Here is a 22,336-nt window from a genome sequence, read left to right as displayed (position 1 = left end):
TCAATAGATTTGCCTTATTCTTATTCGTCCATCCTAATTAGGAGCACAAGCAATATGAAAAATGAATCCAGAAATAAATCTCAAGATTGCATCTTATTAGACTGTTCTTTGTCTGATTACAAATCTTTGATCAGAAATATAAAACAAGTAAAAAAAACCAATCAAAGGTACACGAAACTCAAATCACTTTCTTCTTCTCTGGGGGAAGAATTAAGAGTAAGCACAAATAAAATGGAAATAAAGGCTACATGGAGAGCCCATGTATTTGCATGTCAGTCCTCTAAATAAGAAAGGTCATAATTCATAATCTAAGTACTTTTTTTCTCTTGGCTTACAATTATGGAATACTTGAGTTGGAAATGACCTTGGAGATTATATACTCTAGCTTCTTCATTGTTCACATGAGGAAATTCCTTTAGCACTAAGGAAAATGGGCTCATGAAGTGGCAGCTAACTCAATAAAAGAATCCAACTCCTGCTCCTGCCCTATCCAGACTATTTCTATTTCTAACTATTTCTCTTATGCTACACTGCCACTTCCCAGTAAGAAAAAGGAAAGATAATAAGCAGGCTTTTGAAAGAGAGGTAAGATCTTAAGCATATTCAAGTAATAAACATTTCTTTAATATTCTAAAGAAAGGTAAGACTGGAATCTTACCTTTAACAGCTCTTTACAGCTGTTAAAAGTTGGTAATGAAGTATATTAACATGGAGTTCATGACTGAGGTAGGGTATGAAGAATCAAGTTATAGCACAAATTCTTCATTTTTCTAGTATCATGAACCTCTGAGAGTTCCTGACTATCATAAGCATCAGATTCATTTATTCAATTTTATAAATAAGTAACAGTGTATTTTAAAAGGGCAGTTTTCATTTTTCTCTTATTTATATACTTATACTATAGTTTTTCACTTATTTTTTCAAATAGCACAGGAAAAAAACCAGCAATCACTGTTTTCCCATTTTTTAAACAATAATTATCAGTTGGGTCGTATGTATTGGGAACGATAACTATGTGAAGAAACTGGGTATGCAAAGACGAAAAACACAATGCCCATGCCTTCTAGACGGGGCAGCAGGGAGTAAATGGCTTAACATGTTCTACTGATAAAAGAAGGAGCAGTCCTGGATAGCTAGAACATAGGAACCATGGAGAGAGTTAAGGAGACAAGGAGGCATGCTATGGTAGGGAGTCAGTGTTGGAAAAGATTGACCTGAAGCTTTGTGTGTCCATCAACCTTTTGAGCGAGGCAAGGACCTGAAAAAAACTGCTGAAAGGCTGGGGAGTTCCCAGCATCTCTCAGTAGGAAGAATCTTCTGAAGAACTCTTTTAGGGAGATAACCTCTAATGCCTGAGCTTTAACTTAATGAAGAAACTAACCTTTAAGGGAATTAATAAAAAACTGGGAAATTCCTCATGATGTGAGAGTTCCCTTAGTCCATACCTTCCCTCACCCCAACCCCATCTGGTTTCACAGTGTATTAAATATTCGCAGGCAGTAAACCAAAGATTGAATAATTCATACAATTTAGTGAAAACTGGCAATGATGTGCACCTAACATGAAGATGAAAATAAGATTTCAACAGGTATAGAGTAAAATATGCAAGATGATAAATACATGCAACAGAATATACCTTTTTACTAACACAAAATACAACTAATAAAAATTATTTGGTACCATTTCAAAAACTCTTTGAATAAATAGGATCCTAATGCTTTGATCAATAATTGCTATGTTCTTTTAGCATTCTGACCTAATTTGGTTTTTATATTGTATCTAGTTTTTCCTATACAAAGTTAACTTTATTGTTGCCCCTAGACTCTTTTGTAAATAAGATGGAAGTCTCAAAGGTTTTAATTATCTCAGTCAAATAGGAGTTACTAGTTTTTCTAACACTAGTACTTGAATTCTAATATCTTCCTAAATTGGGCTTTGTATTTTTTCATTTGAATTCACTGTTCTAGGTGAGGCTTTGGAAATTTTACCTTTTTGAGGTTATGAGCTGGGATTTAGTATCTATCCAAAAAAGACGAAATAATTTAGGAAGCAGTTAGATAATTAAGCTGGTTTAGGTAAAGTCTTCTAAAACCTAATAGACATCATTAAAAATAAACTAAGAAAACCAAATTTCTCATTATCATTTCTTTTCTCAAATTCACAGAATAGTCATTTTGCTCTATGCCCTACAGCTTTTAAATGATAATAGAAAGTCTCATCACAGGTTTGAGGATTATTGAAAAATAAAATCCATAGATTTCTCATTATTATTTCCTCAAATTTACAGACTGTTCATGTTATTATATGCCCAATAGCTTTTAAATGATTATAGGAAGCATCTGATTACTAATTTTAAGGATTACTTAAATCATATCTGCCATTAAAATTTACAGGAAGACTCAGAATAGCTCTTATAGTATACCATTTCAGCTAAGTAAGTGGAATATTAAAAAAAACACAACCTTAAATCTGCTGGTATATGTCCTGACAAATACACAATAACTATGGCGAATAAAATTACAATGTACACTGTTCTTTGAATAGAGATGTTCAGCGGCCTATGTGCAACATATCCAAATCGCCCAATTAAAGTAGTAGAGAAGCACATGAAGGAAACAATTACTGCAGTGTTGTATGCTGGAGAGGAAAAGCACAGCTTTTTACCCAACTTTTAAAATGTAATGTACACGAGAGCAAAGCCAAATGTCAAAGGAACAACCAAATGCCAACAAGGAGAAGCACAGCATGGGCTGGGGCACCACCGTTGAGGCCAAGTAACCCTAAAACACAACAAGGTTCCTTTGTGTCCCTGCAGATCCTTCTTTTTAATCAAGGGTGGAGTCCAACTTTCACCATCTTGGTAAATTCAAGGTAGGGATACCTCATGTGGTCCAGATGCCAGTGGATGAGACGAACCCCGTGTCATACCTAGTCCAAGATGTGATGGAGACTGAGTGAACTGCAGCCTTTTCCATGTGTCAGGATTGTGATAGTGTAGCTCTGCCGGGTCTGAGATCTCAGACTCAGAATTTGTTTAATCTAATTCCACAACATGTGTAGGTCCCCTCATGACAATAGCAAAACCTCTAAACTCATCTTAAATTGTATATATTAAACCAAATCTCTTAATGCATCTTACCAAGCTGTGGTCTGCTGTCACCAACTTAGAATAATTCTACCTCTCCATACTCAAACCTCAGGTTTAAAGTGCCTCTTTCCTGAGAGTAAAAGCCTGAATCAAGCTGTGACTGTCCAACAATCTTCCTTTCACTATAGGCACCAAGGCTCAGTGGAGGGGAGAAACCCTTCCTCACCTCTCATTTCTGACACTGAGGGTAAAAATGAAACAGAGCATTTCATAGTTATCTAAAACCTACTCAAAAAAGTTTTTATTCATTCAAAGCTGTAGAAGAAATCATGACTTGCATGTTACAACATTCTGAAAAACTGTTCGAGTCAAAAATTACATTTAATTTTTACTATATACAAAGATTTTTTTTCCTGCCCAAAGGCAAAACCAACACAAAAATGTGTTTTGGGGACTACTTTACTTCTATGCTGACTGAATACTGATAATGCAATATAATGCTGTTATTAGTCTTTTTGTAATGAATAAAGTTTTTTAAGTAGAGGATAAGGTAGATGTGTCACAGGAAAATGAAACGATCTGTATTTCAAGCTGTTACTTTTATTCTTGCTTTGCAGTTACAATATAGATATTTTGTCAAATGTCCTCAGACTCCTCAGTTTGACAAATGGTATTTTACTCCCTGTCCTTCTCTAAAACATTTTTACCTTTTCCATTGTTCTAAAATGTATCATTCATAAAGGAGAACTCTAATAGAAAAATGTGTCACACAAAATAAATAACAACGCCTCCAATTCCAAACTGGTTTAAACAATAAGGCTTCACGACAACCTGTCAACATTCCTATCATTGATGGTTTTGTTACAAGTCTTATGGAGTGTTTTGTGGTAAATCTGAAGATCGCATGTTCAATTCAACTACCTCTTTCTTCGCCTCTCCTCTGGTCTCCTCCCCTGCCCACAGAAAAACTAAGGCAATTAAGCAAAGTTATAATTCTAATTATCAAGCAGCTATTAAAAGAAATGACATTTATTTCACTCTGAAAATCTGATGTAATAAGCACATAAAGAAGTTCCACATTAAGCAAGCTTTCTCTCCACTGAAAGTAGGTCAGGTTACAAAAAATAAAACAGAATTCAGAAATTAAACTAATGGCTTACAGTCAATCAAAATGCACTTTTTACATTCTAAGTCCATGAGTCCCTTAGGGCAGGGCACTCACATCATCTATCACTCACTGGAGAATGTCCAAACTAAGGGCCTTGGAGAGGACTAGAAACTTCTCACCAAGTCATCCTTGCTGAGTATACTTTGTCACACTAGAGAAAAAAACCTGCAAGGCCACTTTGCAGAGTTCCCAGAAAAGTTTAGCATTTCTGGAATTCCAAATAAATGTTGTTAATTTAAAGGAATAACTTTCACTGTCAGACAACAATGGTAAATGAAACTACGAAAAACATACAGTGAGCTTGGAAATTTCCTCATGAAAATAACAATTTCTAGATTAACACCACACACTTCCTTTTTGGTGGTGGTATTCTTGTTTTTTCTGAGTCCTTAACCTCAAACCTTCTTTTATCTTGTATTGCCCACATCTGGATAAAGAGGAAATTCATTGTTTAAGAGTTCTCTTTAATCCTTCTGTCTTTCTTTATCTGGTCTGCAACAGCTTGAAAATGAGCCCATGACAACAGCTATTTTGTAATGGATAACCTGTCTCCCAGTGACATTATTTGGAATGACTTGACTTACACAAACTAATTCATCTACATCTCTGCAACACATAGGTCAATTTCTTCCTTTCCTAATGATCAGTAATTCATTCTTATTCAACCAACATTCAGACTTTATACCAAAGTACGCATTTGTTTATTCCACATTAGCTCTTTAGCTTATTATCGACTTCATGGAAAGATCGACTTACCTGGTACACACCATCTCCTGGACCTGCCGCTCCCAATAGGCATTTCATAGCCTTTGGGGTTGAATAGTATGTAATCTCTGCTGTGGCCTTAATGATTCCGTCACAGTAGACACTGACATTGACAGAGCCAGCAGGAAAATCTTATAAAACAAAGAGAGAGTTAGGAGCTGAGTCTACAAATGCATGTACCACAGTATTATATCTCTTAGAGAATATGAAGTCAGGCTTTAAGAATTCATAACAATTTTACTAGCTTTTAACACTTAATTGTTTTCTTTTTTTATCCTTAGTAGTTAGAAACCACAAAATAGAATATGTAATTTTGCACTTAATTGTTTAAAAAAACTTAAAGGATTAAAACATATGTTAAAATTATAATAAAAGCAAAACACTAAATCTTTTCTCCTTATCTTCTAACCTCCATTTTTTGTAGTAATGTATAATCATCTCTACATAATACTTTGAATTTACAACAGTAAAGTCATTCATTAAAAGTTAAGTATTTGTTATTAATCTGAGGAAGAAAGTTCCCATTAATTACAGGAAAGTTTCTTAAAATTGGAAAAAGAAAGAGTAGAGTTGATTGAAATTATAGAACTTTTATTCAATTGATAACAATGAAAAACCCTTAGGAAGGCAAGGTTTAATGCCCTGTTATTTAAGTACTATTTACCCCATCCATTCATCCTTTTTGTGAACAAGTTGTTCAAGGTGGCTGATACACCTCATTGTAAATTTTGCTGTAACACATCAACAAAGTTAAAGTTACCCGAGACTGTTGTGCTCTCTATGAAAGAATAACACTAAATAATCACTTCAATGGAAAGGTAACAAAATAAACAAAATTAAACAAAATTGGGTTCTTTAAATTCATTCACAGAACACACTTTAAAAACTTTCACTCTTTGTCACAGAGATACTTCCCAAATTCTCCTGGAAAATTGTCATGCAAACATCTGGGGTTTGGAATAACCCAAACCCCATTTGGGAAAGTAAGACCATTTCTTCTGAGGCATGTCCCATACGTATTCCCATAATTATTCATGGAACTATCCTGTATATTACTACATAGCAGCCAACATTTTGTAAGACAATCTATCATTAACTTAGAGAATACACCAGTTGAAAAAAAGAGTTGGAAAGGTTTAATTAGCATAACTGGTAAATAATGGTTGGTTGGTTGGTTGATTTTTACTACAAATTTGCTGTTCAACCACATGGATAATATTATGGTCTGGTATATATTGGAAAATTTGGAATTACAGTTTCCTCCTTTTCTGAAAAACATCTGAACTTTAACATTTTATTCTTTGTGCTGCTCTTAGCTACTAGGTAAACTGAACATAAAATCTTAATGTGAACAATTTTATTTGACATTTTGATTTGCTATTTGGGAAGTATTATCTAAGTACTTCTTAATTTGCAATATTGATTTTTCTGTAGTGATTTTAGTCTAACTAGATTTAGTTTAACTTCTAAACTAATTAGTTAGAAATTATTGCTCATTAAATCATTTAAAAATGTGGCATAAGGAACTAAGGGGCTTTGGAAGAAATGGAAAAGAAACAGAAAGAATTCTTTCTCATCTCACTTCTGCATATCCTTGTCCATGACAGGAAGCAGTGTCTAAGATGTTTATAAATGATTGGTGTAAAGTCTTTCCTTTCTATAATCCAACTCTGACCTAAGCTGTGCAAGGAAATCCATAGAGGGGACACATGCGTTACACAACACAACAGAAAAGATTTGTAAATGCCCTGTAAGTGGATTTCATTATAGCTACAGTCTAAAAAGAAAACAAAAAATCTCAGGATGCATTTGATATACTCTTCAATTTTAAATATTTTTTACTACATTTACAAATTTATAATAAGATTGAATATCTTTGCACTTTAAAATATTTTATGAAGTTCACATTTATAAAGTTAGGTAATTTTATTCTCTAATTATAAAAGGACACCATAAATTCAAAAACCAAGTAGTCCTACATTTATATCAAAACATTCAGAAATTAATATATTAAATTTTGATTTTAGTACAGTTATCACAGCAAGTGTGTCTATTCCAACTGGAATTTTAAATCCAATGCAATTTATCATGCTGAAGCAAAGTTGGATAATAAAATGGCTAGGTTCATAATTTAAATAAGGAAAAGAGGGAAGATTGTATATAGAAATGGTACCATGATGATAAAATAGTGAAAAAGAACTATGCTTTCCAAAACAAAAATATACTCAAAAAATATACTTTTTTTGCATGGCAAAAAATTAAAGAAGAAAAAAGAAAATCATGAATAAAAATCCAAAAGTCTGCTAATCCTGTTATAATAAAGCAAATAATTTTAGTTCCATATTTAATAGCTGACATATTAAAGTGCTCTCTGCTGACATAAAGTATGGGATGTTACTGGCTGTCATTTTACCACATGGTACACAAACTAATTTCTCATAATTTACACATTCATGCTTTTGCGAATCCAGATTAATAATAACAGCCTTGGGTATGTGAAAGCTAAACACAGGAAACACCTGCAGAACAATATTAGTTTCTGTAGGGAAGTGAAACCATTTACCATAAATTTATTGAAAGAAACTCAGAATGATGTTTTATATTTATTAAAGCATAAAAAAATTTCTTACCTAAAGCTTTCATACACCAGACTGTCTTATTCCAGAGAGCTGGCCGTGTTCTAATGCATTTACTATTTGACGTAAATTCAACCTCCACAGAATCACCAATTACTTCATCTCTCAAAATAATAAATATTTCACCAGGATTCTAAATAAAATAATAAATATTTCACCAGGATTCTAGATGAAAAATATAACCCAATTAGGCATTTTTGAAAGTTTTCATTAACCAAAGAACCCAGTGCATTTATTAATGATAAAGGTCACACATGATAATTATATATCTCCATTGTGTCCGTAGTTTCAGCCATATTCAGAAATGAAATATATAAAGGGGATTCTCACAGCATTTTAAGTGTATCAACTTGATGTCTATTGAATACTCAGTTTTTTTTTTCCCAACACCAGATTTTGCAACTGAAAAGACAGTGAGGACAGAGCTGCTCCCTTTTCCTCTCATCTCATCCCTGTGTGTGAGGTTCTATCTGAGGGTGATGAGCACCAGTTCACAGACCTCCAAGGAATGTAATTCAGTTGCTAACCAAAGCCTTTTTTTCCCAAATCCCTTTCCTTTACCTTTCCAGAATTTGGTGTATTTATCTATAAATGAGAGGACTGAACAGGTTTAGCTTTAAGACCTCTTATAATTTAATTATGATGAATTGTTTTAAATGTCTAATACAGTTGACCCTTGAACAACATAGGAGCACCGACCCTATGCACAGTAGAAAATCCATGTATAATTGATATTAGGCCCTCCGCAATTCAACCAACTACAGATCATGTTGTACTGGGGTATTTACTATTGAAAAAAATCCATGTTTAAGTGGACCCATGCAGTTCAAAACCCCTGTTCAAAATAAATACTGTATGCTAACACATATATATGGAATCTAAAAAAAAAAAAAATGGTTCTGAAGAACCTAGGGGCAGGACAGGAATAAAGACGCAGACGTAGAGAATGGACTTGAGGACACGGGGAGGGGGAAGGGTAAGCTGGGATGAAGTAAGAGAGTGGCATGGACTTGTATATACTACCAAATGTAAAATAGATAGCTAGTGGGAAGCAGCTGCATAGCACAGAGAGATCAGCTCGGTGCTTTGTGACCACCTAGAGGGGTGGGAGGGAGATGCAAGAGGGAGGAAATATGGGATATATGTATATGTATAGATGATTCACTTTGTTATAAAGCAGAAACTTACACACCATTGTAAAGCAATTATACTCCAATAAAGATGTTAAAAAAAAAATCCATGTTTAAGTGGACCCATGCAGTTCAAAACCCCTGTTGTTCAAGGGTCAAGTGTAGTTTTAATCTTACCTAATAGAGGTTCTCTGGTTACTCTTTATGATGAGTATCAGTGAAGGCTATTGAGTTGACAAAGGTTATAAATCTAAAAATTTCAAGATTTTATTAAGGTGGAAAAGCTAAATCTATATACATAAGATATAAAGAGTTATTAAAAACAATCCAGAAAGAAAATTAAGGATAAGAAAATTAGAATTAATATAGAAAAAAAGAAGGAATAAACATTTATTGAGCATCTATTTTATACCAGGAATTATGCTTTTTATATAAAGCCATTTCCTTTAATCCTAACCAAAACAAACACACACATACATATACACACAAACATACACACATACCCCAAAACCAAAATGGAAGGCTATCATTTTTCTCTTTTACAAATAGGGTAACTAATACAGTGAGTTACATTCTGAAGATCAACCAGAACTATCTAAATTTAAAATCTGTACTACTCTTTACATCTTGCTGTTTAACCCTTCAAAATAACTAAAATGAAATATATTTTTATGATTATCTCAGATATCACCTTTCAGAGGCTTTCTTCAAAGTCAAACTAAGTATCAGTCCTTCACAAAATAAACAGAAACCTCATTTACATGCTCTTATAAAATTCTGTTTATCCAAAAGTCATTAATTTCAAAGTTCTCTTACTAAATATTATCTCCCTAAGCATAAATCCCACCAATAAAACTTACATTTTTAAAGCTCTGAAAAAAAAGAGTTTCTACAAATATGTTGATGTTAAAAAAATCATTTCAGCGGATACACATCCACTTCAGGCATTTCTCCATCGGAGTCTAGCACTCTCCAATATTTGTCCACAGATTATTTTGAACTAAACTTCTCCACACCAAGTAAGTTGCTCATCGAGAAAAGATCCCACAGTTCCATCCATTGCTCTGGCCTCACACACCCTACATGTCGGAAACACTTCTCGGTTTCTTTGCTTGTGCCTCCCCACGCACTGCTTCATCTGAGAGCTGAGGTCAGGAATGGGAGCCCCTCCTGGTGCTCACATCTGCCACCTCCTCTTCACAGGACCTCACTGCCAGCGCAGTGCTTCAGTTCCTCCATCGCTCACATCTCACTCCTTACTTCGAAGCTTTAATGACTTCCCACTTCACTTTGGCTCAGATCCCCAAGATCCTCGGCTTCAAACTTCTTCGGAGTTCTCTTCCCTGAGTACTTCTCTTCCTGTATAACTTTGACCTCTCGCTTTCCAAACTTAGTGAGCCTCAGCATCCTGTCCCAGTGTTTATTCACCTAGAGAACTCATTCTCATTCACGGGGGCTCACACAGGCTGCTTCTTACGCATCAGATTCTCTCCCTAGTAGAGGGCAGGACTCCACCTTTCAACCATTTCCAGAGAAGAGTTCTCAACAAAACACAAGCATACAGACCACCCCCAAGGAGGCACTGACACCTCATTTGTACCCGGGACCAGCTTCATGGGCATGTAACCTCTGCAGCTTCACAGGCCCTGCACTTGTCTTAATGTTCTGCTGTTGCAGCTTGAAATGCTTAATAATTTGAACAGGGGTCCCTACCTTTTCATTTTGCACCAGGTCCTGCTGAGTAGGTAGCTGTTCCTGTTTGCACATATGTTGGCATGCCCTTGAGTTCCTCCTCTCCCTCCATCTCCCCATATGTATCCTCTCCATCGAGGTCCAACTCAGGTTTCGCGCACAACTTCTGAAGGAATCATGAAACATTTCGCACCTGTACTCCTCATTTGACCCTTTCTAAGCCATGCCCTCTGGTCTTAATACGCTTTTCATGCCTGTGTCTAGGCTTCCCAGATAGATTTTAAACATCCCGAAGGTATTTTTATTTTTTCATATCGTTGCGGCATCTTGCAAAAATTAGGTACATAAGAGATAATCTGTATATATTTTTCAATTCAGATAGAATACCTCTATAAAAATATGACATTTTTTCCATTGAGCAAGCTCTACTCCTTATCCCCCTCAGGACTCCAGCTTCATCTGCTTCCTGCATCTCCATGCACGAAGGGGGCTTCGGAGGAGGGAAGGCCTGTACTCGTCCAGCCCTGTCCTTAATTATTATGGGCATCTTAATTAAAGATATAATTATTTGGGCACATTTAATTCAAAGGAGGAAATATTAGGATACTCAAGTGGTCATAAATTTAGTGTTATCAGTTATGAAGCTGTTATTTTGCTCTCAATCTTTCTGACTTCTCTGTTTATCCCTTATTTGGCTCTGACCATTCAGAAAGAGAAAGAGTTATAATAATTATCACTTCCAAACTCTACAGATTCGCTGCAATGGTCACAACCCTTGAGACCTCACCAAAAGGGCTGGAACTCTGTCTACAATACAACACAGGTAGTGGAGTTTCTAGACTGTCAGGATGGGTGTCTTTAGGCTTTAATGAATCATTAAGTACCGGTAACAAAGGATTTTGATCTTAGTGGATCATATCAGCTTACTATGACTTGCACACAGACAAATGGCTCTTTTCATATTCATAATTAATAGGCACTAGCTCTACAAGCACAGGTGCATGGGTCTCATTAAGCCAGCACTGTGCAAGTCCCTGCAGCTGACCCTGATCTGACCCGTGACAGCACAGCAAGGATTAGGTTATGGCAATGGTTCCAAATTTGGCTGCTAATTCTCCCCTTCAGAATCACCTGGGAAGCTTTTAAAACTCCCAATCTCCAGGCCATAACTCAGACCATTTACATCTGAATCTCTGGGGGTAGGATTCAGACATTATTACTTTTTCAAACCTCCCCTAGTAATCTCTATATGCTGCTTAGTTTAAGAACCACTTGGTTACAGGGAAAAAACATCTTCTGTCATCGTAAAACCTTATCTCGAAAGGGGTAATACTTCACAACATAGACATTTTAGGCATTGATACACACAATAATCTTTTGCTGCTTTAACTGTATTTTTCAGTTAAATCACAGGATTTGACTTTAAGTTAAGGTTGGCTACCAAGGACTAGTGTGTGACTTGGTGTCAGAAATAAGTGGGCAGTGCTGTTAGCTTCTGTGTATTGTTTTAAACTGTATTCAGTGCCAAGGAGTGAACAGATAGGAGCTAATCTCTGAGGTTTTTGTAGTTTGCCTATGGGCCCTTCTACAAGCCACACCCCTTCATATATTCTCGGGGTTTCTCTAGATTCACTGGTTATATAAGCTGTGGTCTATACAGATTTAGGTTTGGAGTCTCATATTATGGTTGCAGCCACAAAGCTAAACATCAGTGAAGGTCAAATGAAATGAAGGTCTTTATTAGGGAATATGCCATGTTCTAGGATTCAGATAGAAAAATGATTCAATGAAATTAATATAGATTCAAATGCTGATAAGGCCCCTTAAAAGGCCTTTTCTGGTTATGCTATAACTTTCAGAACTAAATTTGCTCAAGAAATCAACAAGTGACCAGACTACTTTTAAAAGCATATTTCAGTCTTATCAGAACAGCAGCAGTGGGAGAATAACATAAATATAAAGAAATATCAGTTAATTATAACAAAGGAAGTAAGAGGTTTGGGGTGGAGAAAAGCTGTGATTGCAGCAGATTCTATCAAAAGGGAGAATGACATATTGAAGTCCTGCCTACACAGATAAAACAAGATAGAAAAAATAAGCTCACTCTTGACTACTCTTTAGGATGGTGCTACTGAAGAAGCAATAGAGAGGCCATTCCTGACCCGTGACTGGGGCTCAGAGAAATCACAGGAGAGGCAAGAGGCACCTGGGAGCAAACCACAGTACTTCCGAGAGGGCCATTGAGGAAAACATTCATAGGCTCTCTCTTAAAGATTCAGGTCAAATCCATTAAAAAAAAATATCCAGTGACTGAATCACTTTTTAGAGATGATGCAGCTCTAACAAGTGATCATAGAACTGGCAGGACTGCAGACAAGCCTCTGAAGAAGAGCACTGCCTCCTTGATGCCATTACTAGGTGATTTGAAGGTGACCTATTATCAAGAGGCATGAATGTATTTCCTATCCTCTGGGGCAGGATTTCACCTGGGCAGTACTGACATGTTTGAACCAGAGAAGTCATTGCTGTGGGGACTGCCCTGTGCGTTGCAGGATGTCTAGTAGCACCCCTGGCTTCTACCCACCAGATGCCAGTAGCAGCCCCCCCCGTTATGACAACAAATCTGACTGCAGACTTTGCCAAATATCCCTTTGGGAGAGACGGCCAAATCAGTCCCAGATAAGAACCACTGCTCTGAGGGAATCTGCCTGAGAAATTAATGAAATTAGGACTTTGGAGTAAATACACAGCAAAGGGAAAAGAAGTTAGCAAATAACAGACCAGGTCCAGTTCTGGTTTAGATGTTATTCCAATGGAAGAATGCCTCCCAGGTGGATTATTCATCAAGGACCAAAAACTGGATAAGATTCATTTGAACAATGGATGTGCTTATTATTAGCAGGCTTAGAATTCACTGATTTCATATCTCTCATGATCAGTTACCCTATACAAGACAAAATCAGGAAGAATATGCTAGAAAAGCAAATATCCTGGCCCATACCAACCAAAAAAAAAAAGGATAACACATACTAAAATAGAACAAATATTGCTAATCCTAGGAAAGAGGCAAAATTAAGCAGCAGAATTAAACTGTTAAAACTCATTTAGGTATTTCTTAAAAAGATAGGGAATAACTTACATAAATAGAACACTGGAGGCACATCTTCACTAGTGCATGAAAAAAATCTGTTGAAGAAAAAAACCTTTTTTCTGCAGTTTTTGAAGGGGCACAAAATTTCAAGGTCCAGGAAATCCGAAATCCTTGGAAAGGAACAATGCTGGGAAAGATGACTCAGCAGAGGAATCAATACTGCCGGGCTCCTGGGGTCAAAAGCAACAGCAGCCTTACCTGCTGCCTCAGTTAAACTATCTACTTATGCTGCTTCTCCAGAGCAGAGGAGGGAACGGGGAGGGCACTTCTCCAGGAGCAGGTCCACAGACCCAAGCAGTTCCGCAGCAAGAGGCAACAGGTGAGATTAAAACTAATTCTCTGGTCATCAGAGAGAATGAAGACGATGCCATTAGATTGAACCAGTCAACTCAGCCCTGGCATGCTGGAAACATAAAACCATAAGGGGAAATTCATAGATTTTGAAGATACTGGGTGGGAAAGAGGCACATCTCAAATATGACCTGGTGACTGGCAAGGATAGCCTTGTAAATTTCTAGATTTTTATACGATGGCAGGGAAGTCTCAAAACATCACTTCCAGAGAAAGGAGGCCGTATCCTTAAGTGGACTCTACTTACCCAGTAATTCAAAGACTTCTCAGAAATGTTCAAAGGTTGTGCTTTCAGACAATTGGCATAGACTGAACGTTAGTTATCCTGGCAAATCTGAAACATGATTTTCACTCATTTGGATACAAATAATCTTTCCTGTGGTGCTTGGAAATTGGGACTTGGATTCAGACTATACTAAGATCTAGGTTCTGAGAATACAAGGTTTTGACTGGGATGACTATTTTTGGTCCAGGGATTTGTTTATTTCAATTTTTTAATGTGTAGGTCTGATGCTAAAATAATCTTATATGACCTTTCAACTCTTAGGACTGTTTAAAAAGTGGGGTACCCAAGAGAGATTTGGAATTGAAATAATTTAACTGCAGAGGGTCTGAAAGAATTGTATCCATGTCCGTAAAAGCCCACAGTTCTGTTACTGAAAGAACCCTCATCCTACTCAGCCATCTGAGTGAGCTATCTCTGCTTGGAGGGCAGTGGGGTTTAATTTTTGGATTTTGATTTCTCTGCAATTTAATAATGGAAAGGTTTTATATCATTCAAATTTTACTCTTGCAGATATTTTTGAAAGCAGCTATTTAGACTCATTGCATAATTCCTGGTGAGCAATTTTTAGTTCCAGAGGATTTTTTTGTTTTTTGTTTTGCTTTTTTTGCTTTGACTTTACCTACTTGAGAACAGTTCTGATTTCCATTTTATCGTCTCTTCTATTTATTTCTGTCTCTTCCATTATTTCTGACTCAATAGGAGCCACTGGTTCTGATTGTTTGGCCTGATCTCCCTTCCTCAAGTAGGTTGTAATTGTTCTTTGCCTGATCCTCTATCTCAGTTCCCTCAAACCTGTACAGTTTCAGTTCCTGGGGTCTTTAAGGGAGTGTCAAAGAAGTTTTTGTTCCTCTGGAACTGATAACATAATAAAACGGCGATTCTCCTGCTTGGGGATGGGGTCTGGAGGTGAGGGAATTAAGCTTTCCCAAACTGCGCAGAATGTTCTGCTTCTCCCAGGGCTGCTGGTACCATCAGGATCAGCGGATTCTCTCCCAAAACATGCCTCCCAGTAAGCAGACAAGTGCAGCTCCTGTCACATTAACCTACTGGCGTCCACCTGAAGGACCCTCTCATGCAACTCTCAAGGTCGTCCTGTATCTTTTGCTCTTCCTGCTCAAGCACACCATAGACATTGAGGACCAGCATCTTTTTATTGTCTGGAGATTACACAGCCCAAGTTTTGGTCAAGCTCTAGCAGTAGGCTTATTATAGTGGTTCAGTCCAATGAAGACTTAGAAGGAAGAAATGTTGGCAACATGTGTTCATACAGTCACCTCCTGAGAAATCCACTCCCTCTAACATTATACTTTTATTCCCCAAAGGACCAGCTCTTCTAGCTCTATGATAGTCCCACTTCATAATGTAGGCCTTTGATATATGTTTTATAATTTAAAAATCAGTGGTGATAAAAAATAAGTGTTTTCAAATTCTGTTCAAGAATGTATTTCCTTTTATGAAAATAAAATCCTTGATCTGGTTAATATGAATCCAATTTTCTTTTAAATAGCTTGATATATATAGCAATTGTAAATCTGCTTGTAACACGTCAAGTAACATTTAATAAAATGATGCTTTCATATATGTTTCAATACTTTACTATTCAACAAATATGTATCAAATGCCTACTAACTACCAGATATTGTTCTGGGTTCTGAGGACATGGCCATGAACAGAGTAGACAAAAATGCCTCTGTGTTGTAGCTTCTAGTGTTAATTACATTCTAGTCAAATGCAGTATCCGTTAAAATAATGCAGTCACTTAAATAACAAGGTGTCTTTACTGACCTCACATGGAATCTCAGCGGGAAGCACCACTGCCTGTGATATGGTGCTTCCGGAAGCTTCTGATAATTCTTCAATTTCCTTTCTCTCACTTATTTGCCCAGAATGTTCCACTCTTAGGTCTGTTGGAATAATGACCTCAAGGTAGTCCTCAGAACCTAGAGGAAAGTTCATGAATGCAGATTACAATATAGCTAAGGCCGTATTATTTCCTCCATTGTTATAAAAACTAATTGCTAAACAATTGATTTATTTATAATTGCTAAACAATTAATATGTGGGACAACCAAACTGAGTTTAAGACAGCTAAAGTAAATGAACCAATGTTAATAATTAAAATAATGCTTCATAATTTAACCAGTATTATAACCTTAAGCTACTAAACTAAATCAAATACATAATAATATTTTCATCCACTAGTTAAGTATTTTCCCCAAAAAAATACAACCACCATTTAATATTGTCTCTTAATATTAAAACAATAAATCTGAAAAACATGAAACTATTTCTTTTCAATGCCTATAATTAAGAAAATTTATTCATTTTAAATCAGAACAATTATTTACCCTTCACATATATTTCTAATTTTAAAAACAAAAAGCATAACTAGGAGACAATCACTAAATAAACTCATATTTCTATGAAACACTAGTTTATTAGTGAAATATTAGTGTTCATCAAAATGTTAATGTGTTCTGTGAAAAAAGTGTCCTAAATTAAATAAGTTGGGTTTCTTTATGGCAGTATTACTAAGAACACTAAAATATTCTAATGTGAATTTTGAATCTCAGAGAAGGGAAAAGAGTATTTGATTTTTAAAACATTTAACATTTATTAACTTAGCATCGTCTCAATCATTAAGACACTTTTCTCTATTGAAGAAGAGCTGTGTTAAGAGAGATGGATAATACTTTTATTACTCAATGTTTCAAAGCCCAGAGCATTTTACTAGGGCACAGAACCAATATGACTGGAACCAAGGCTCTCACCACTAGAGACTCTCACAACTGTCATCTTAGGCCAACCTCAAATGTATCTCTCAAATCCTCAAAGAAGGGGATTGGAGAAAAGGAAAGCAGCTCCTGACAGCTAGATACTGGCCTGATACTGTGTGAAGGCCTTGGTGTTGCTAGGAGGTGGCTTCCTGTTCTCCTACTGAACGTCAACAATTTTGCAGAACGTCACCATCGGACAAGGCCACCTGTCACCATGATGGATCAAGTCAGAGATCAGACCACTTTGTAATCATGTCTGAATCCAGGCAAAAACATGAATACTGTCCAAACCACAAAATAACCAAACATCCTGAATCCTGGCTCCTGTGAGTGATGTTGCTTCTATACCAATTCCTGTCTCAGCCTCTTTTCATTTCTCTCGCCTTCCAGGTAGGGTAACCAGCTCCTCCCAGTTTGCTTGGGATATTTTTGGTTTGGGCACTGAAAACGCTGTGTCCCAGAAACCCCCTCAGTTTCAAGTATACTGGTATAGCTGGTTAACCTGCTTCCCAATAAGTCGTTAATACACAAAACCATAAAATTACATGTGCTTTTCGACAGCAAGCAAACTATAGCAAAGCCCTGCTTCCATGAACCCTTCCTCAAATCATTTAATGCAACCCTAAATCCTACAATAAGTCTTTTCTTTATACAGTCTTCCTGAGGTGTCCCATGGTTCTCCATGGTGGCCTTCTCTTCATTGCAACTAGCAAAAAAAATAGTTCAAGGACAGGTGTGTCCTAGTGGTCTTTGGCAAAAGGGAATTGACAGGATAAAAAGGAAGAAGTGTCAAGGCAATACAGATGAAGTTGGCTAGAATTCTGGTTTCACTGCATCCAGAAAGTTAAGTCAGCAGTTTCATACAGGTAATTCTATCAGAAAAGCAGAGTAACAAAAGTGATGTCCTCTGGAGAGGGGCTGTCTCCATGCCACATCTAAGAAGGAGAGAGTTTTGTTTTGGGTTTTTTTTTTTTCTGTCTTATGAAAGTTACAGAATAAAAGTACAAAAGCACCTGGGATTTCCAGATTCTCCCAGTACTAGTCTTTCTTGAAATGAAATGAAAAACAGCCTTTATTTCTCTAACAATTTTAAACACTTCCATAAACAGTCTCATTCTCTCTCTCTCTTTCATACACACACACACACACACATACACACATACACACCCCAAATTAGTGAAAGGTTGTATAGAACTGGCTCAATCACTTTGTGAACTGATGAAAGAACAAGGAAACTGATTTCATTTTATATATCTTAAAAGGTGTAAGTTGTTCCACTGCAGCAGTATCTAGGATGTTTTCTGCTAATTCATCTGTGGTATTAGGTTAAGAAGAGCTATTTTCTTTACCCTGAGGACATAATCATGGATGTACAAAAGATTTACCTCTATCAATGTTCACAGAAGCACTGTTTATAATGCAGAAAACTGGGAGCAGTTTAAGCAATAAGGGACCAGATAAAAAATGTGTAATGTGATAAAAGATACTGTCACTAATTAAAATTCCATCAAAGAATATTTAACAACAAGGAACAAGTTTATGATATAAATGAAAAAAAATCAAGTTACAAAATAGTCAATTTTGTAGGTTCCCATTTTAGTAAAATAAGAAGTATAGGACTTCCTGCAGGTTCCATATTTAAGGAGCTTTGGAAGTTGCCACTCCAACCTAACAAACAAAAAATTGAACAGACTAAAAAATCAATAACTTCTCTTTGATTCTTAAGAGAGGCGTGGACACAGCACAAACTGCTGCCCCCAAGGCTGGAGAGACAAGCAGGTGGAGAGAGAGTCTCAGCTTACCAGAGCAGAGACTCAGGAGTGGAAACGGCCCCAGCAGCCAGTGCCAGGGTAGAGAAACGGGAACTGTAACTGAAAAATTGCTGGACACTCAGTGAGGACAAGTCTGAGAGTTAAAAACTCCAGGGCAATTCAGCCAAAAGGTGGGGGGAACACATTATTTTGAAATTTACCTCTAGGAGCTTGACAAGATTCCCACAGCAAATACTGGGGAACATGCCCTCCTGCTTCAGTGGAACCGGAAACATCTTTAAATACTCCAGGACACTGTTCTTCTTAACAAGGCCTGCCCTGGGCGGAAACTAGTTAATCAGAGCCAAATCTACTGGGGTATTAGGACATTCTAATTGACCAGAGGAAGAGAAATACCCAACTGCAGCCCACTGGAATAATCCTCTCTCACCTAAAGGGGAGGAAAAAAACTGAGAAACTCTTGTGAGGTTCACAGTCCAGAGGCATAGGCTCACTAAAGGACTGAAACCTAATCACAGAACTCTAGAAAGCCTCCTCTCCGCCAACACCTCACCACCGCATTACTAAAGGCCTATTTACAGCAGTTCTTTGTATAGAGTATATTATGTCTAGTTATCAAGAAAAATTACAAGGCCTACCAAAAGGTAGAAAATACAATTTGAAGAGACCAGGGAAAGCACTAGAATCAGACATGGCAGGGATGTTGGAATTATCAGACTGGGAATTTAAAACAACTCTGATTAGAATGCTAAGAGTTATAATGTGGCATGGACATATATACACTACCAAATGTAAAATAGATAGCTAGTGGGAAGCAGCCACATAGCACAGGGAGATCAGCTCAGTGCTTTGTGTCCACCTAGAGGGGTAGGATAGGGAGGGTGGGAGGGAGATGCCAGAGGGAGGAGATATGGGGATATATGTTTATGTATAGCTGATTCACTTTGTTATACAGCAGAAACTAGCACACCATTGTAAAGCAATTATACTCCAATAAAGATGTTTAAAAAAAAAATTAGAATGCAAGAACAGATAGGCAATGTAAGCACAGAGATGGAAATCCTAAGAAGAGGCATAAAAAAGTGCTAGAGATTAAAAACACTGTAACAGAAGTAGAAAATGTCTTTGGTGGATTTATTAGTAAAGACTGGACATGACTGAGGAAAGAATCTCTGAGCTAGAGGATATATCAATAGACCTCCTTGAAAACTGAAGAGCAAAGAGAACAAAGACTAAAGAAAAAAACTGACAGAATATCCAAGGACTGTGGGACAACTACGAAAAGTGTAACATATGCATAACGGGAATACCAGAAGTAGAAGAAAGAGAGAAAGGAACAGAAGAAATATTTCAAAAAATAATGACTGAGAATCTCCCCAAATTAATGTCAGACACTAAATCACAGATCCAGGAAGTTCAGAGAACACCAACTAGGAAAATCCTCCCCAAAATGAGATATACCTAGGGATATCATCTTCAAACTGCAGAAAATCAAAAATAAACAAAATTTGAGAAAAACCTAGAGGAAAAAATTCCTTACCTATAGAGGAACAAAGATAAGAATTACATCTGACTTATCCTCAGAAACCATGCAAGCAAGAGAGTGGAGTGAAATACTTAAAAGTGTAACAGAAATAAACCGCCCACCCAGAATTCTGTACCCTGTGAAATTATCTTTTAAAGCTGAAGGAAAAATAGAGATTTTCTCAGACAAACAAATATTGAGATAATTTATTATCAGTGGACCTGCCTGAAAGAAAAAAGAAGTTCTTTAGTGAGAAGAAAAATAATATAGATCAGAAATTCAGATCTGCATAATGAAGGGAGAGCATCAAAGAAGGAATAACTGAAGGTAAAATAAATATTTTTCTTATTTGTGATTGATCTAGAAGATAACAGTTTGTTCAAGATAACAATAGCAACAATATATTCGATAATGTATGCTTATGTACATATCTTATATAAATATTTACATATATATGCTTGTGTATGTTTATATATAAATAAAATAAATGAAAGCAATGATATAAAGTATAGAAAGGAAGAATTAGGATCATTTTATTATTATAAGGTAATAATACTACCTATGAAGTGATACAGTGTTACTTGACAGTAGACTTGTGTTAGTTGTAAATGCATATTGCAAACTCTAGGATAAACCCTAAAAAAAAATTATTTTTTAAGTATAACCGATATGCTAAAAAAGTAGAAAAATGGAATCATATAAAATGCTCAATTAAAATCACAAATGGCAGAAAAAGAGTAGAAGACAAAAATAGGAATAAAGAACAAGGGGAACAAAACAGAAAACAGTAATGAATATGGTAGATATTCATCCAACTATATCAGTAATCATTTTGAATGTCAAGGTCTAAATGCACCAATTAAAAAACAGAGATTATCACAGTGGATCAAAAAACAAGACCCACCTATATGTTGTTTACAAGAAACCCACTTTAAATATAGAAACATATAATGATTAAAAGTAAATGGATGGAAAAATACACCATGCTAACACTAAACAAAGGAAAGCAACAGTAGCTATATTAATTTCAGACAGAGCAGACTTTAAAGTAAGAAAAGTTATCAGGGATAAAGAAGGACATTACATGATGATAAAGGGGTCAATTCTCCAAGAAAACATGACAATTCTTAATGTGTGTACACCTAGCAACAGAGTGTGAAACTATGCGACGCAAAAACTAGTAGAACTTCAAAAAGAAATAGATGAATCCACTATTACAGTTAGAAACCTCAACACCTCTGTCTCAGAAATGGACAGAAACAGCAGGCAGAAAATCAGTAAGGATGTAATTGAACTCAACAACACCATTAATAAACTGCATATAATTGACATTTACAGACTACTTCATCCAACAAAAACAGAATATACATTTTTTTGCAAGCTTACATGGAACATTCACTAAGATAGAACTCATTCTGAGCCATAAAACACACCTTAACAAATTTAAAAGAATAGAAATTGAACAATGTCTGCTCTCAGACCACAATAAAATTAAACTAGAAATCAACAACAGAAAGATAACTGAGAAATCCCCAAATATGTGGAGATTAAACAACATACTTCTAAATAATACATGGGTCAAAGAAGAAATCTCAAAAGAAATTAAAAAAAATTTTGAACTGAATGAAAATAAAAATATAACAGCAAAATGTGTGAGATGCAGCAAAAGCAGTGCTTAGAGGGAAATTGTTAGCATTGAGTGCATGTATTAGAAAAGAAGCAAGATCTAAAACCAAATTTAAGTTTCCACCTTAGGTAACTAAAAATGAAGGGCCAATTAAATTCAAAGTAAGCAGAAGAAAAGAAATAAGAATTAGAACAGAAATCAATGAAATTGAAAATTGGAGATAAAAGAAAAAAAACAATGAAACCAAAAGTTGGTTCTCCAAAATGATCAGTAAAATTCATAAGCCTCTAGCCAAGCTAACAGAAGGGGAAGAGAGAGAGAGGGAGAGAGACAGAGAGCAAGCGAGCATGTGAACAAGCAGAAGACAC

General features: G+C 36.1%; 1 protein-coding gene across 6 annotated transcripts in view; it reads right to left on the bottom strand.

Annotated features, from left to right (window-relative positions):
- BANK1 (B cell scaffold protein with ankyrin repeats 1) overlaps positions 1-22,336 on the bottom strand; it is a 325,608-nt gene that overhangs the window by 217,225 nt on the left and 86,047 nt on the right. For all 6 annotated transcript variants that reach the window (XR_005019889.1, XM_036851937.1, XM_036851932.1 and 3 more), the window contains exons 3-5: positions 16,053-16,207; positions 7,652-7,790; positions 5,013-5,152 (exon numbers count right to left, since the gene is read on the bottom strand). Coding sequence is in view for 5 of the 6 variants with exons in the window: in XM_036851937.1 (XP_036707832.1) it covers positions 5,013-5,152; positions 7,652-7,790; positions 16,053-16,207 (434 nt within the window). In the remaining variant the exon portion in view is untranslated. The remainder of the gene's footprint in view (positions 1-5,012; positions 5,153-7,651; positions 7,791-16,052; positions 16,208-22,336) is intronic.

The sequence above is a fragment of the Balaenoptera musculus genome, chromosome 5, assembly GCF_009873245.2.
Source record: "Balaenoptera musculus isolate JJ_BM4_2016_0621 chromosome 5, mBalMus1.pri.v3, whole genome shotgun sequence".
Taxonomy (NCBI): Eukaryota; Metazoa; Chordata; class Mammalia; order Artiodactyla; family Balaenopteridae; genus Balaenoptera; species Balaenoptera musculus.
This window is presented reverse-complemented; position numbering and strand designations above follow the sequence as displayed.